The sequence below is a fragment of the Doryrhamphus excisus genome, linkage group LG2 (assembly GCF_037039965.1).
Source record: "Doryrhamphus excisus strain RoL-2023G ecotype Guam linkage group LG2, RoL_Dexc_Guam_v1.1, whole genome shotgun sequence".
In the NCBI taxonomy this organism is placed as follows: domain Eukaryota; kingdom Metazoa; phylum Chordata; class Actinopteri; order Syngnathiformes; family Syngnathidae; genus Doryrhamphus; species Doryrhamphus excisus.
The window spans coordinates 15,401,564-15,416,802 of NC_136358.1; the positions used below are offsets into that span (position 1 = coordinate 15,401,564).

Genomic DNA, 15,239 nt, shown 5'->3' on the forward strand with positions numbered 1-15,239 from the left:
ATATCACAATCAGCTTTTGGCCCTGAAGGCCTGGGACAATAAAGAAAATAAAATACCACTATAAGCCTTTATTAGTCCCACAATGGGGAAAGTGGACAGTGTAGACAGAATATTATAATAGATAATTACCATAAATGAAATGTGTAACATAGGAATGAACATACTTGTCTTCGCACCTTAAAAAAAGAAACGAAAATAATGGTTAATAACAATACAAACAGTAAAACATGAGAATATCATTATTGTTGTTTGACAACTTTTCCAGATCTAATGGGATATTTCATTTGGTGGTTTTATTAACTATGAAATACTGTATAATCAACACATTATTAATAAATTAAGAACATGTATTCTTGAGAGATTTTACTGTGCAGTGGATGTATAGAATAATAAGATTTTCACTTTTTGAATTGTACTGACATTTTCAAAGATATTCTAATTCATTGAGCAGACTTATTTACTTCTATGAATTGTTGTTTAGTAGTCATCATGAAATGGGTACTCAGGGTGATCGGACCACCTGTTGGATGAAGAAGAGATATTTTGTTATTATTATGTTTATTTTATTGCCCATTAGAACATATATTCATGCATGTTTACTCACATCAGGAGCTCCACAAAGCGAATATTTTTGTTCAAGCCCTCAATGGCCTTCATGTCCTCCTCAGAGAGGCAGAAGTCGAATATCTGGATTGCAGACACCAGACAAATTCCAATTTAGACATTGCAGTGCTTCACAATTCTTGCTTCATGAAACAAAACCTGGAAGTTCTCCTTTATACGATGAGGGCTGAAGCTCTTTGGGATAACTGCAACCCCTCTTTGCATGTTGAACCTGAGTGCAACCTGAGCTGGAGTCTTGTTGTACTTTGTAGCCAGTGACACAAGCAGCTCATCCTCCAAGAGTGGGGGGCAGGTTAAGTTAACCCTGTTTGCATTTTAAAGTACATCTTAATTGCACATAATCCTTTTGCAATAGAACTGAATTGAATGTCGCTTGTCTGCAATACCAGGATGCATCTCTAGATGTCCCTAATGGGCTGTATCCCACAATGACAATGTCATTATTCCTGCAGTACTCCAGCAACTTCGGTTGAGTGAAATAAGGATGGCATTCAACCTGAGTGGAGAAGGGCTTATCAACAGCTTGCCTAGCAAGCATCATTAGAATTGTGCAGTGTCAATATTTGCACCTGGTTTGACACCGGTTTGTGTTTCAGGTCTGGCTTGTTGAGGAGTAACTCCAACTGTCTCTTGTTAAAGTTGGACACTCCGAGAGATTTCACCAACCCTGCGTCTTTGCATGCCTCCATAGCCTTTCCGGGAGGAAAAAGAGCAGTTTAAGCAAGGAAAATGCTCCCCACACATAGGTCCACATGACTTTGAGTAAATTGAGTAAAATGAGGAATTTGTAGTATTGTGCAATGACCTTTAGAAGAATTTCACCCAGACCGCAGGGCTGCACTAATACTTACTTCCCAAGTTGCACAAAGATCCGTCTCATGATAAATGTGCTTCCCGTCCGCATCTTTTGGGTAGAAGTTATCTCCTGGCTTTAGAAAAGCAACAAATAGCAATACATTTCTCTTCTTCAACTTGTATTTATACTGTTACCTAATACCTTAAACGCTGTGGGCATCTCAACAATGTATAAGTCAACATAATCCAGTTGCAATGTCTTCAAGGTTTTCTCCAAAGCATGCCGGACCAGTTCTGGTGGATGGAATGTGTTCCACAGCTGCATAATAAAGTGTATATGAACAAAATCAGTCCTTATTTAAAGGTAACACACTATAATATCACGCAAACCTTTCCACAGTAGAAGATATCCTGTCTTTTCACAGTTCCATCAGCTATTTTGTCCCTGATTGCTTGTCCAACCTCATGTTCATTGAAGTAAACCAAAGCTCCATCAATGTGTCTGTATCCTGTTTCTATAGCCAGTTTCACAGCCTTATATGCTGTCTCTTTAGGGGTCTGTGAAAAAAAAAACAGTCAAAGATTATTTTAGAAAATTAAGCTTATTTGATATATTATCAAGTGCAATGATTCTTACCGTGCGGGGATCTGCGTATGTGCCCAGTCCTATCAATGGCATTCTAGTCCCGTCACTAAGAGGGACGGAGTGACTTGCAGCATTCGGGTTCATTTTTTTGTCAAATGAGACTATGTTTCCACTTCTGTCACTTGTGTTTGATCCCTCTGGCTGAACAAATATAGTTAAGTGTGCGTAATTTAAATGTGCTCAAATAGCACTGCTTACCCTTTGCCCATTGTAATAACTCCTCCCAGGTACAGAGGGCAACGAGCAATGAGCGCGATAACCCGTATTAACGTGGTCAGGGGTCAGCAATCCACGGCTCCAGAGGTGCATGTGGCTCCCTTTGCAATGCTCGAATATTTTTAACACCCGAGTGGGGAAAATGCACGTCATTTTTAAAAAAATCCAACTTTGTGTGAGACCATGAATGCATCCTAGCTGAGTTCTGACTGGTGATTGGATGAGCACGAGGAAGGCAGGAGAGGCTCAGTGTATTTACGTTTATTTCTAATACTAGCAAGAGTACTCCATCAACTCGTCTTTTCTGAACTACTTTGATACACACAAAGTCCCTGCAAATTTGACGGCCAAAACCATGGGAGACTCCGAATTGGCATGCTGGCAAGCTGTTTGTCGCCAGCTAAAAGAAGCAGTTTGTCAATTCACTGTGCTACACGTTTGTTCAGGCGTCAGGTAGTGAGGTTGAACCAACATGATAATCCTACATAACCCTACCTATTTGTTGTATTCTGTTGTCTGAGTTTATAAGACATTGTTTTAAACGTATGTTTTGTGGCCTCATGCTATTTTTCTTTATTGGGCAATTGGGTAAAACGAAATAAATAAAAACAAATAAAAACCTAGGTCAAGTTGAGTAAAAGCGTAGTACCATATGGACATTTGTATTGAATTTGTTCTCGAGACTGTAGCTTTAAATATTCCGCGGTGCATTCTGGGTAATGTGTGTCTGCTGTTTTGATCGAAAAGAAGTGATGGCCGCCTTCCTTTAATACATTTATGGCACAGTATAGCGTATGTAATGTGGATTTAATTATTTGTTAATCATGTGCTGCTATTTTAAAAATGTTTTAATCACAAGCGTGTGTGTTTACTGCATCGAATGACTCGAATAACACGTTGATAGGAGAAGCTAGGTTGCTAATGACGCTAGCTTCCGTGTCCCGAATGATGTTAATGTTTTTAAAACGCTGTCATTGTACCGCTCCTGGTATCGGTTCATATTATTATGTGCAATGTCTTAAGATATAACATTTTACAATTTAGGCTAGCCTTTGTATCGAAAGGAGTAATCCGGGAGTAATCGAAGGGTCGAAAATCATTAAAATGAACCAGGGTGGCGAATCGGTTGACAATGACGACATTGTCATCATCGTGGAAAACGAGGCTGAAAGTTTGCCACTCGGGGAAGAGCGGCCGAAACAACAAGGCACATTTGGACTCATGGACACCTGTCCTATCTGCAAGTTGAGCTTTCACAACAGAGAGCCCAAACTCCTTCCATGTCTCCACTCTTTCTGCAAGAGGTGCCTTCCTGCACCATGCAGGGGTGGCGAGGCCAGACGGGATCACTCTCTCGGCCAGCAAGCAGACAGCATGAACAAGCAAAGTGAGTGAAGCATCACCATTCAAATACCCATTCATTATCTGTCTTGCTTTAAAATGAAAAACAAAGAAAACAAAGTAGAGTTTCAAACCCAGATCTCCAGACTGTGAGGCTGATGGACTGGGACATGACCTATCATCTTCACATTTGTTCACTCTGCCTGCAGTGGCCACTATCCGTTGTCCAGTATGCAGACAGGAATGCTGGGAAATGGACGTGCTGGACAATTTCTTTGTCAAGGATTCTGCTGAGGTGCCAAGCAGCACCATGGAGAAAAACAGCCAGGTCGGTTGACGCTTATGTCGTATGTTGGTGGGCTTGCCACAAAAGGTTTGTCTTTACTACTTTGTACCCAAGATGGCGGATATGCATTGTAACTGCTTTTTAACACACCTCATACGCACGTGGACTGCCAGAAAATATTTAGACCCTTGGAGAAACTCTTCCTTTAAAAGTTGACTTAGCTATTGACTTTTTCTTGCGTTCCAAAGACTCTTGACATACACACGTGACGCATTTCTCAACCAGTTTTAATTTGCTCAAAGCCATCACGGGCTGCTCAGTTTTGTTTGAGACATACTGTAAAAATAAGAGAAAAAGAAAATTTCATTTGTAAGTCGGGGTGTCACGATACACTCATGTGGGGAGAGGAGCCGATACATGATATTAATCAAAGTATATTTTGTAATGTTTGGAGACTAAATAAACCACTGATGTTATAATAATGTAAAAAAAAAATGCAATAGTTCCTCTTATGTATTCTCACAGGCCATTAGTGCCATAGAATGCGTACAATTTTACGCTGTTCTGTTTTATTTACATCGTCAACCAAACGTCTCTGTAATGGTCATGGTAATGGTTTAATTTCATTTGAACATGCATCAGATTACAATTGAATGCATCACATAATCAGTTCATAGTTCCACATGTCCAAAAGGAGTAGGAAGAACAAAGCTTATTAAATCCTACCCCTCCATCTGGTACTTTTACAATCAGCAACTGTTACATTTGTTCACTTCCTGCCTTCCAAATATAATTTAAGTGTTTTGTTTTTATTTATAAATTTTTTATGTTTTAATTTTTTTATTTTAATTTTTTTGTCACTTACCGAAGTATGAGGTTATATGACCATGACTGTGTATCTTGAAGTGTTGGGTTATTTTCCCAGATGGGAAAACTGGCTCAGGTGGGCAACACAATTTTTATTATTTATTGAACTAAAGGTCTAAACATATTGGTTTTGCTTTCCAGTGGTTTTTTTTTTGCTCACTTTTTGTCTCTCAGACATGACCTGCTCATACAGAATGGTCAATTATGCAAATTAGCAAACAGATTGCAGCTCCGCATCAAACACTAATATTGTCTGCTCTTACTTTGACATGCTTTGTCAGGTGTGTATGAGTTGTGACGACAACACAGAGGCAACAGGCTACTGTTTGGAGTGTGTGGAGTTCCTCTGTGTGACTTGTATCGAGGCGCACCAGAGGGTAAAGTTCACCAGGGACCACACCATACGCCAAAAGGAGGAAATGTCCCCAGGTAGGACCAAAAAAAAAAAAAAAAGTTTGACACCCAAAAATGCGCTATTGATGCCCGTCCTTCCACGTCTGCGCTTTCGTGCAGAAGCGGTCGCGGTTTCCACACAGAAGCCCGTGTTTTGTGACATCCACAAGCAGGAGCCGTTGAAGCTTTTTTGCGAGACGTGCGATCGACTCACCTGCAGAGACTGTCAGCTGCTCAAACACAAGGATCACAAGTATGCATTGTCACCGCTTTTTAATTATAAAACATCAAAATCAGTCTTATCCATGAAAACTACAACAGTGACCCATATTCTGGATCATTTTTTATCATTCTGCTTAATCATTGATTGTGTCCAGCTATCAGTTCCTGGAGGATGCGTACAGGAACCACAGGCAGTATCTCGAGAACATGACGCAGCAGCTGCAAGAAAAAAGGAAGGCCATCGAGGAATTCTCCAGCTGTATCAGCAACGGGTAAAGTGTCTTGTTTAGTTCTAATTTCTGTTGCTTTTTTGATATATATGATAATGGGGCTGCACGGCGATCAAGTGGTTAGCGCGCAGACCTCACAGCTAGGAGACCAGGGTTCAATTACACCCTCGGCCATCTCTGTGTGGACTTTGCATGTTCTCCCCGTGCATGCGTGGGTTTTCTCCGGGTACTCCGGTTTCCTCCCACATTCCAAAAACATGCTAGGTTAATTGTTGACTCCAAATTGTCCACAGGTATGAATGTGAGTGTGAATGGTTGTTTGTCTATATGTGCCCTGTGATTGGCTGGCGACCAGTCCAGGGTGTACCCCGCCTCTCGCCCGAAGACAGCTGGGATAGGCTCCAGCACCCCCGCGACTCTCGTGAGGAAAAGCGGTAGAAAATGAATGAATGTTATGATAATGTTTTATTTTTTTTATCCAGACTGCAGCAAGTCGAGGAAAACAGAAAGTCGGTCACCAATGAAATCAAGAAGGCCATCTGTAACCTCATTATGGAGATCAACAGGAAGGGAAAGGTTCTGGCTAACCAGCTCGAGGTTGGTTTCTTTAATGGTTGTAATTTCATGGACGGAGTATTTATGTAATGCATATTTTCCAGTCTCTCACTAAAGATCATGAGCTGGGTCTAAAAAAGCAGCAGGAGGACGTCAACTCTCTGCGCCGGCACCTTGACCACGTCATCAGTTTCACCAAGTGGGCCACGGCCAGCCAAAGCGGCACAGCACTACTCTACTGCAAGAAACTGGTGAGTTACTTCATAGCATTCCGGGGATTTAAACCCAACTACTCTATATTTATGCAAAATCTCCCTTTATTCAGATTCTGTTCCAGATCCATTACTTGATGGGTGCAAGGTGCAACCCTGCAGTCATCCCTCAGAGTTCTGTCCGTTTCCAGTGTCGCTCTGGTTTCTGGGCCACAAATGTTGACCTTGGTAAGGAGCGGTCTCACCTACAAATGGCTGCAAAGCTGTATGTTGTCTCCACACTCTTAGATGCCATGCACCAATTAATAGTTGTCAAAATGAATGAAATAAACGCTGGAAAAACTGCTAAACACTGACTAAATTATATATTTATATTTATTACAGTACATCTATATAAATACAAATATGCAATATGTGATTAAATATGATATATAATAATATAATATAATGTATATTATAATATTCATTCATTTTCTACCACTTTTTCCTCACGAGGGTCGCGGGGGTGCTGGAGCCTATCCCAGCTGTCTTGGGGCGAGAGGCGGGGTACACCCTGGACTGGTGGCCAGCCAATCACAGGGCACATATAGACAAACAACCATTCACACTCACATTCATACCTATGGACAATTTGGAGTCGCCAATTAACCTAGTATGTTTTTGGAATGTGGGAGGAAACCGGAGTCCCCGGAGAAAACCCACGGGATTGAACCCTGGTCTCCTAGCTGTGAGGTCTGTGCGCTAACCACTCGACCGCCGTGCCGCCTATAATATAATATATAAAATATAATTTAAAAATTGATTGAATTTAAAAAATGTCACATCAATTTATGTCAATATTTTAGTCATATATCACTCTTAGAATTGTACAACATATACATAAATATTTTTGTAGGTAATATTCAACATTATTTAAAATTATAAAATATATGTTCAAATAATGGCATAATTTTTTACTGTAATATTTTTTTACTATTATAATATTTATTTTTACTGTCATTTATTTTACTACTGTTGCAAAAATAATTAAAAATAAATAATAATAATAAATAAATAATAATAATAAATAAAACAACTTAAGACCTCTAGATATTACAAAAAAGCTATACAACTAACGGTGACTGTATACTGTAAGATATAGTACTTTAATAAAGTATCTTATTGTTAAAAAGTAATCATAGGCATTATTAATATTATAAAGTATGCGCCCAAATAATTTATTCTATTATTATACAAGGTATAATCATTAATTTTGCGGAAAAGTGATTAACGCTATGTAAAATATTAGTATTGTTGTAAAATAACTTTGCAAATGAAGGCACTGTACTTAAAAAAAAAAAAAACTCTATGAGGAAACACAGCACAGCCACTGCAATGCAGGTACAATACATGAGAAGTAATCATATATTGTGTATTTAATGCTGGTTTTCCAGGTTCTCTTCTAGTTGACAGGAGCTCAGTACAGCCGCCCGTCCCCAACCAACAGGCCGGCCCCCGAGGAGAAGCACCAGTCGGGGGGCTGCCTCAGCAGCTCTCAGCTCAGCAACGCCAGAGCACCCTGGCCCAGCTCCAGATGCAGGTATGAGGTTCGGCTTACATGCACTGAGCGGTGCAATGTGTAAAAAAAATGTGAAGGCATCAAATGTCTGCTCTCTGCTTCGGTAATTCCTCTGTCTCAGGTTGACAAACTTTCCCAGCAGCCCCACAGGCAGGCCGCTCCCAACCATTGGTCCTGGTACCAGAACTCCAGGCACCCTGGTCCCCACGGCCTTCCGCCCCCGACCAGACCTATCCACGGAGGGTCCTCTCCATCGCAAACGCTGACAAACTTGACGCAGCTGGGACGCAGATATGGGGGGTCGCAAGCCAACACCAGGAGCCCCAACTCCTCCATGCTGCATAATGCTGGGTTCCCGCCTCCTCAGGTGAGATGCATAGTCTAGCAGATCCCGTAGCGTTATTGAATGCTACATATGCTAAATGTAGCTCAAAGGGAATAGTGTTATCTTTAAAATGTTCCTTGAACCATTGTCTTACATTTAGTCGCTTCGAGAAATCGTCGGCACATCCCGCTTCCCTTCCAAACCCATGGATGTATCACAGGGCGCCTTCCGCTTCCCACATCCTGTGTCGGCTGGAGGGGCGGCGCAGGTGCCACCAAGCCAGGTTGGTTCGATCAGCCGAGTCCATGACAATACGTCTCTTCGGAACACACATTAATTTATTTACTTGTGTTCAGCGGAACTTGGCAGAGCTGTCCTACCTGAAACGGAGTGAAGGCATCTGTCCTGTCCCCTCCGCTACCATGGCCCTCACGAGACCCAGCTTTGCTTCAAGTCAAGCCTTCAAAACCGCCGACAAATTAGGTACACCGAGGAACACCTCCCGATTCATATAAGAATTAGCATAAACTGCTGATATTTCCGATACTGGCACTTGTTTAAGTGCCATCGGCTTATAATAAAACATTTGACCTCCTCTTTTGTCAAGTTCAAGGAAGGCAGAACTCGCCAGTGGTTAAACCATCGTCTTCAGAGCGCACCAAAGGGTAAGAAATTATCAGTAATTCTTAAATCAGCCATTTATTCCGGCCTAGAGTCCAAAGTTTCTCACTTGTATGAGGCAGCCTGACTTGTAAGTCTTATTACAGTCTTCATTAAAACATTGTTTTCTCAGGGAAGAACTAAATTTGAAACACTTTTATGCTAGGACTGTGTTAAAAAGCCATAGCATTTCAGTATGTGGAATCAAACTATGGAATGGATTGAGTAAGGACCTCAAACAATGCACAACAATGAGCCAATTCAAGAAACAATACAAGCAGTTGATGTTTGCTAAATACAAGGATGAAGAGTCTTCAACCAGTCATGATGTGCTATATATATCACTATATTGACACTTACTATGGTACACATTATGTCATTGTATGGTCATAACACCTTGTACTTTGGTACGAGGTGCATTATTTTTTTTTTTTTAAAAGGAAAGCAGGAAGTGAACAAATGTAACAGTTACTGATTGTAAAAGTACCAGATGGAGGGGTAGGATTTAATAAGCTTTGCTTCTTCCTACTCCTTTTGGACATGTGGAACTGTGAACCGATTATGTGATGCATTCAATTGTAATCTGATGCATGTTCAAATGAAATAAAACCATTACCATTACCATTGTCATATGCCAAAAGTGATGCAAGGACGGCATCGTGGAAGCTGAATACCGAGACGACGGCCGCTCCCTCGGCCAAGCGGCGAAGAAGGTCATCCCCCGGGCCCATTATCGTCATCAAGGACGAACCAGAAGACGAGGATGAAGTTCATTTTGTAAGACCAACACTATTGCTCATGAAACCTGATGGATTACATTGTGCTTTTTTCTGCAATGCTCTTTGTGTCTATCAGGTTCAATCCAGCCTTCCCGACAGCAGCACGGGAGCCCGTCCACACCCACAACAGCTTAAAACCTGTCCCCCTCTGCAAGCCTCACAATCGGACTCCAGCCTGGCAAAACAACAGCAGGCTTCAGCGCTGCCCGAGTCTGAGAAGGGCTCTCAACCTGAGGACGATCCAAACGAGGACTGGTGTGCTGTGTGCCAAAACGGGGGAGAGCTGCTCTGCTGTGACAAGTGTCCCAAAGTCTTCCATCTGGCCTGTCACATTCCCGCGTTAAATGAGTCTCCTAGGTGACTACTGTCAAACATTACGGAACAATCAGTACACTCTCAGATGCATCTTCATCATGTCCTGTTTTTATCTTCAGTGGCGAATGGTTCTGTTCCTTCTGCCGAGACCTCATCAGCCCTGAGATGGCGTACGACTGCGATAAGAAGGACACACACGTGTCAGAAAGACTGCCACCCGTTGATCAAAGGGTGAAGCCATTTTTCCCTTCATACCAGCAGCATGTCTCCCTTAGTAAATTATTCACTGACCTTTTATTTTGACTTTCACCTCACTCTCACGCTTTCACAGAAATGTGAGCGGTTGCTTCTACTTCTCTTCTGCAATGACATCAGCACCGACTTTCAGCACGCATCGGTAATATTCTGTCTTCAGCAGCTAGCGGTAACAGTTAACCAATTAACCAGTTACCAATGGAAACGTTATTGTTGTCATGGCTGAACACAACATACAGAGTCACTGTTACGATGTTGTATTGACAACTTTTTTTCGTCTGAAGGAGTCAAAAAAGTACAAAGAACTCATCAAAACTCCGATGGATTTATCGACGATTAAAAAGAAGCTCGGGACATCTGAGGCGGAGCCTTACCTCACTCCCGAGGGATTTGTATCAGACATCAGGCTCATATTTATTAACTGTGCCAAGTACTATAAGGTAAGCAGACATTAACATCCATTAGCATCTCATACATGACTCACATTTCACAACCATGTTATCACAGTATATCTTCTCAAGGGACAATGTTATGGAAATATATAGTAATAGTGTGTTTAATATTGTATTATTGTCATGTACTGCTATTACAGGCGACCTCCGATGTGGGCAGTGGCGGTTTATATTTGGAAGACTACTTCGAGGAGCAGCTGAGGGTTGTGTACCCGGATAAGACTTTCCCCGGCGGAAAAGAGGACATGATCCCACCACTGGAGGATGAGTTCGACGAGGAAGAGGAACAGGAACAGGAACAGGAGCCGATGCAGGAAAGTGCACCCCCCCTGCCGGAGGATGTTAAAACTGCCAGTCCGGCTGAGAATACCACCGCCACCGAAGAGGAGAAAACAGCTCCTACTGAAGAAGCAGAAGAGGAGACATTAGAAACTAAGGAGCAGGCGACCGATATGAGCGAATTAAGGACAGACATGAATTTGGTGGCCACGGAGGTACACGATAAACCCACGGAGGACGTCAAGCAGGAGGAGGAAATGCCTCCTGAAGATGCTGAAAGCCCCCCAAAAGAGGAAAGCAGCCCCCTTCCTGGTGACAAGATTGAAGAATCAGTTGAACACCAGGAGAGCACACAGGAAAACATCCCTGAAGAAACAGGAGAGACGGATTGCAATAGAGAAAAAGATGTCGAAAATGACGGCTGATGTTGTCTTCCACTTTTGCAATAGGAAACTAGAGCACTGGTCTTGTGAACAGACATTGTGTAACACTGATCCTTGCTGGAGATGCACATTGGAGCAATTGAGATTTTTACAGGATGGACATGTTTAATATTTTACTGTACCGGATGACACAATACACTAAAACGTTACAGTACACAGTCATCCCTCGCTTAATCGTGGTTCGATTACTCCCTTACTCCATCACAGGTTTTTCCAAAATGAATTTACTGAATATTCTGCTTACCAGGTGGCAGTCATGACATTACCTTACATTACAGTACCTTAATGCTGCATTTTTTCACCTCTTTCATTCAGTGTGGAAGTGGTACGTTTTTAGTTTCTTTATTTTAGAAGAAATAAATAAATTTTTAGAATAAATACAGTATTTTCTGGACAATTAGTCGCTCCGGAGTATAACTCGCACAAGGCAAAAAATGCATAATTGGATAGAAAAAAAACATACATAAGTCACACTGGTGTATAAGTCGCATTTTTGCGGGTAATTTATTTTACAAACTACTTGACATTACGCCCTATTGGAAGGCAAATTCTAACAATAAAAGAATAGAGAACAGGCTGAATAGGTGTAAGATATGCTAACACAATGGTTATTCAGCTACACAAAAATAAACATGAACAGTAAAGGTGCCCAGTGTTTATGTAACATAAACAGTTGCTCTGGAGTATAAGTCGCAGGAACAGCCAACCTATGAAAAAAAGTGCGACTTATAGTCCGGAAAATACGGTAAATACGAGACTAACTGGTTAGCTTGCAAGATAGCGGCTGTCTCCAATCCCTGCACCTTACGAGGTTAGCAATGTGTTGTAAACAAGCAGTGTAAAGGTGACTCTCGAGGTGTTATTTCCTGTCCACATAGCCATATTTCAGATTATCGCTGCTCCAACTATGAAAATATTAAATTTAAGAACATTGAATATAATTTTGCGGGTTATTCATTTATCACGGTCGGGTCTGTAACCCATCAACCGTTATAAATATAAACGAAGGACAACTGCACTACAGCCATTGAGAACATACTGTATTTCCATAAACAGTATATTTCTTTATCATGCATGATAATTTCTCATGTTTTTTTCATGCTGTGAGCTGCTGTATGCATTATTTTTGTACAGATGCATTACCCCCCTTTTTGAGGAAAAAAAAGATCTTATCCTCTGCTAACCCCATCAATGTCTTATCAAACAGGAGAACATTTCTTCTCAGGCGTCTTTATTATCAGCTGCAAACGTGATGATCACTCTTGCCAGTGTTCTGTGTCCTTGTACTATAGATGATGTGAGGCAACTGGAAAAAAATCTTTTAAGTGCTTTTCAGCATTATTTCAACGAGGGTGTGTTTGTAATAATTAACTTATTTGAGAGTGGACGAGAGTGGACGATTAAAGGTGTATTTAATATTATATATATATATATATATATATATATATATATATATATATATATATATAGTAAATAGGATACAAAAAATAAGAAAAGTAATGGAATATTTCACATTTTTCTATATATTTTTTAATTAATAATGATGGAATAGTTTTTAAATGCCGTTTTGAAAAAAAGTGACGACATCACGTTACACCCCCCCTTCCACGATTAGCAGACAAGCTGGTGTAGTCCATTTCTTACGGAGCTCAGTAGAGTAAGAGACACGCACCCGCATGCGTCATGTCACCGTGGATTCTACTTCTACTTACTATGGGCACCTTTCTGCGTGGCAACGGCAAGGCTGCACTTTTTAAACTCCCGCTACTGACTTGTGTGTTTAATAGTTTAGCGAGGGTTTTTAACTTCACCAATCCCATTTCTTCAGGCTTAATCCCGTCCACTCCATCCACGCGTACACAGAATATCCACGGGTGCTGCGAGGACGGCAAGCGGAGGGCCCAGACCGTGTACAGTTGCACAGACCTGCCCCGCATCTCCAACTCCCTCATGTGCAGGTAAGAGAGACACCTGGTTTTTATGCAGCGACCTTTGACCCCCTGGAGGTTCGCAGTACCGCTTTTCGTTGCGTTTGAGCTCCTTTTTCTTTCATGATCTGCACAGGGTTGGATGACCACGTTGATATACAGTAGATATTAAAAAACTGCTGTACAGAATGCATAAAATAGCCTAAAATCATATGCAAAACCCTGAACTGCCCCACTCTAGTAGTAAGTGGCCCCCTGGAGCATTTAAAAGGCCCCCCTTTGGTGTAAAAAAACACACCTGGTCCACAAACGGGGACAGAAAAAAACAGATTTTAGGCATGTTTATTTTTTTTAACCCATCACCATTGTTCAGTACTGTATTATGGAATTAAAGCTAAGGATGCCCTGTCCCACCATACATAGTACAATTAAAAAAGAATTTCTAAATGATTGCTGTTTTGGGGTTTTAAACACAAATTAAAGCATATTTACACAACATTAGTCTTGGCCTAAGCGTTTTGAAGAAAAAAATATTAATAATTAATAAATGAAGTAACATAGGCAGAAGACCCATTCTCTATGAGAATGTGGTACTGTATTTTACATTGGCCACTAGATGTCACTGTTCGACCAGACGGGCACTATTCTAGGCATGCAAAACTCGGCACAACACCGGTTCCCTAGGGAACACATTTACTGTGGCACTGCTCGAGCGGGAGTTTTATTTACGTCTTAAATGCCTTATTTACTCTCATTTGGTCTACTATATTTGCTAATACGAGTGTAATAGCATTTAAACACAATTGCAATGGCAATTAATGAATGTGTTGTAATGGTGGAAGTATGTTGGAATTACATTGTCCATGAAAAAGCAAGGAATTGCTCCCTTGTGAGTCTTGTTATCTTATTTATGTCTAATATGGCTAAAATGATTAAATGGGGGTTATTTCATGTCTTAAGGGCTCTAATAATGTTAAAACCCAATATCTAGAAGATTGTAAAACGGTTTTCTATGCCATAATGACAAAAAATATTATATTTATTCATATTGAATCCTACCTCGGGAATCACTTATTGCATACCAATTAACCGAGGGACGTGTGTACAAGATGATATGAGTGATATTTTTATGTTCTCCATGTTTATTTTCACAAATATGATATATTATGATATTAATGGAGTAATCATATATTCTTGTCTTGTTTACATACTCAAATGTATTTTTGGAGACAGGAAGGCTAAAAAGCTAATTTAGTCTTTCCTCTATTCGAACATCACTCCCTCACTCTATTGCGTTTTTTTCAGAAATTATTCTCTTAATTACTATTAGTCAAATAATATTGAAAAAGTAGTATAGTTTTTTGGCCACTAGATATCAGTAATGTTACCTGACATGTAGTAGTGATGTGCAATAGCACAGATTTCATTTACGATTCAATAGTGAGTAAAATTCAGGCTGGTATCCATTATCTTAAATGACTCAAGTATCAAAAATATCAATATTTTGTTTTGAATATGGATTTTAGAGCTACCTGGTATCAATATTTCCGTATTGATCTGCATATTGCCAGCATGCATTCAGCAATGGCATGTGTGACACATGTCAGACATAGTTCGCCTCACATTCTGTGTGGAAGTGGTAAGGTTTTGGCTGCTTGGTTTGTCCTACCTCACACCATTTGAAACACTTTCACGAGTTAGCTCGGCAGCTTGCGATTAAACAAGGGACGACTTTTAGTTTTTGATTCTGTTTAGTTAATTTGCACTGATGACTTTATTTTGCTCAAACAATTGGATTTATTAAAATTTTGTGATGTGGTTGGTACAATGTCTTGTGTTATTTATACAGTCATGGCCA

At 40.6% G+C, this 15,239-nt stretch overlaps 2 protein-coding genes across 5 annotated transcripts; one reads left to right on the forward strand and one right to left on the reverse strand.

Annotated features, from left to right (window-relative positions):
• Window positions 1-53: 53 nt before the first annotated feature.
• On the reverse strand, window positions 54-2,281 carry LOC131131859 (aldo-keto reductase family 1 member D1-like). The gene is made up of 10 exons (XM_058076830.2): window positions 2,057-2,281; window positions 1,810-1,977; window positions 1,622-1,738; window positions 1,476-1,553; window positions 1,194-1,316; window positions 1,011-1,120; window positions 763-928; window positions 605-687; window positions 462-520; window positions 54-176 (listed from the first exon to the last, which is right to left on the reverse strand). The coding sequence occupies exons 1-9, from the start codon at window positions 2,147-2,149 to the stop codon at window positions 478-480; spliced, it is 981 nt and encodes a 326-aa protein (XP_057932813.1). The 5' UTR covers window positions 2,150-2,281; the 3' UTR covers window positions 54-176; window positions 462-477.
• A 617-nt stretch (window positions 2,282-2,898) lies between these two features.
• On the forward strand, window positions 2,899-12,835 carry trim24 (tripartite motif containing 24). Of its 4 annotated transcripts, none has more exons than XM_058076824.2 (19): window positions 2,910-3,668; window positions 3,832-3,950; window positions 5,057-5,204; window positions 5,289-5,421; window positions 5,546-5,662; window positions 6,103-6,217; window positions 6,280-6,426; window positions 6,501-6,615; window positions 7,821-7,966; window positions 8,085-8,312; window positions 8,431-8,553; window positions 8,627-8,753; window positions 8,878-8,935; window positions 9,572-9,707; window positions 9,786-10,066; window positions 10,144-10,255; window positions 10,356-10,421; window positions 10,564-10,719; window positions 10,872-12,833. In XM_058076824.2, the coding sequence occupies exons 1-19, from the start codon at window positions 3,386-3,388 to the stop codon at window positions 11,433-11,435; spliced, it is 3,174 nt and encodes a 1,057-aa protein (XP_057932807.2). In that variant the 5' UTR covers window positions 2,910-3,385; the 3' UTR covers window positions 11,436-12,833. The 4 variants fall into 4 exon arrangements, with proteins under 4 accessions (XP_078654867.1, XP_057932807.2, XP_057932806.2 ...); XM_058076823.2 differs by having other exon boundaries at window positions 2,911-3,668; window positions 8,067-8,312; XM_058076825.2 differs by having other exon boundaries at window positions 2,912-3,668; window positions 8,088-8,312.
• The last annotated feature ends 2,404 nt before the right edge of the window (window positions 12,836-15,239 follow it).

Coding starts and splice junctions, on each gene's coding strand:
- LOC131131859 (XM_058076830.2), bottom strand. CDS start 2,149: ATGAACCCGAATGCTGCAAGTCACTCCGTCCCTCTTAGTGACGGGACT. Junction 1,121..1,193: donor ACAAACCGGTGTCAAACCAG/GTGCAAATATTG, acceptor TTCTCCACTCAG/GTTGAATGCCATCCTTATTT. Junction 688..762: donor GTATAAAGGAGAACTTCCAG/GTTTTGTTTCAT, acceptor TCTGCAATCCAG/ATATTCGACTTCTGCCTCTC.
- trim24 (XM_078798741.1), top strand. CDS start 3,386: ATGAACCAGGGTGGCGAATCGGTTGACAATGACGACATTGTCATCATC. Junction 10,256..10,355: donor TGCCACCCGTTGATCAAAGG/GTGAAGCCATTT, acceptor ACGCTTTCACAG/AAATGTGAGCGGTTGCTTCT. Junction 10,720..10,871: donor ACTGTGCCAAGTACTATAAG/GTAAGCAGACAT, acceptor CTGCTATTACAG/GCGACCTCCGATGTGGGCAG.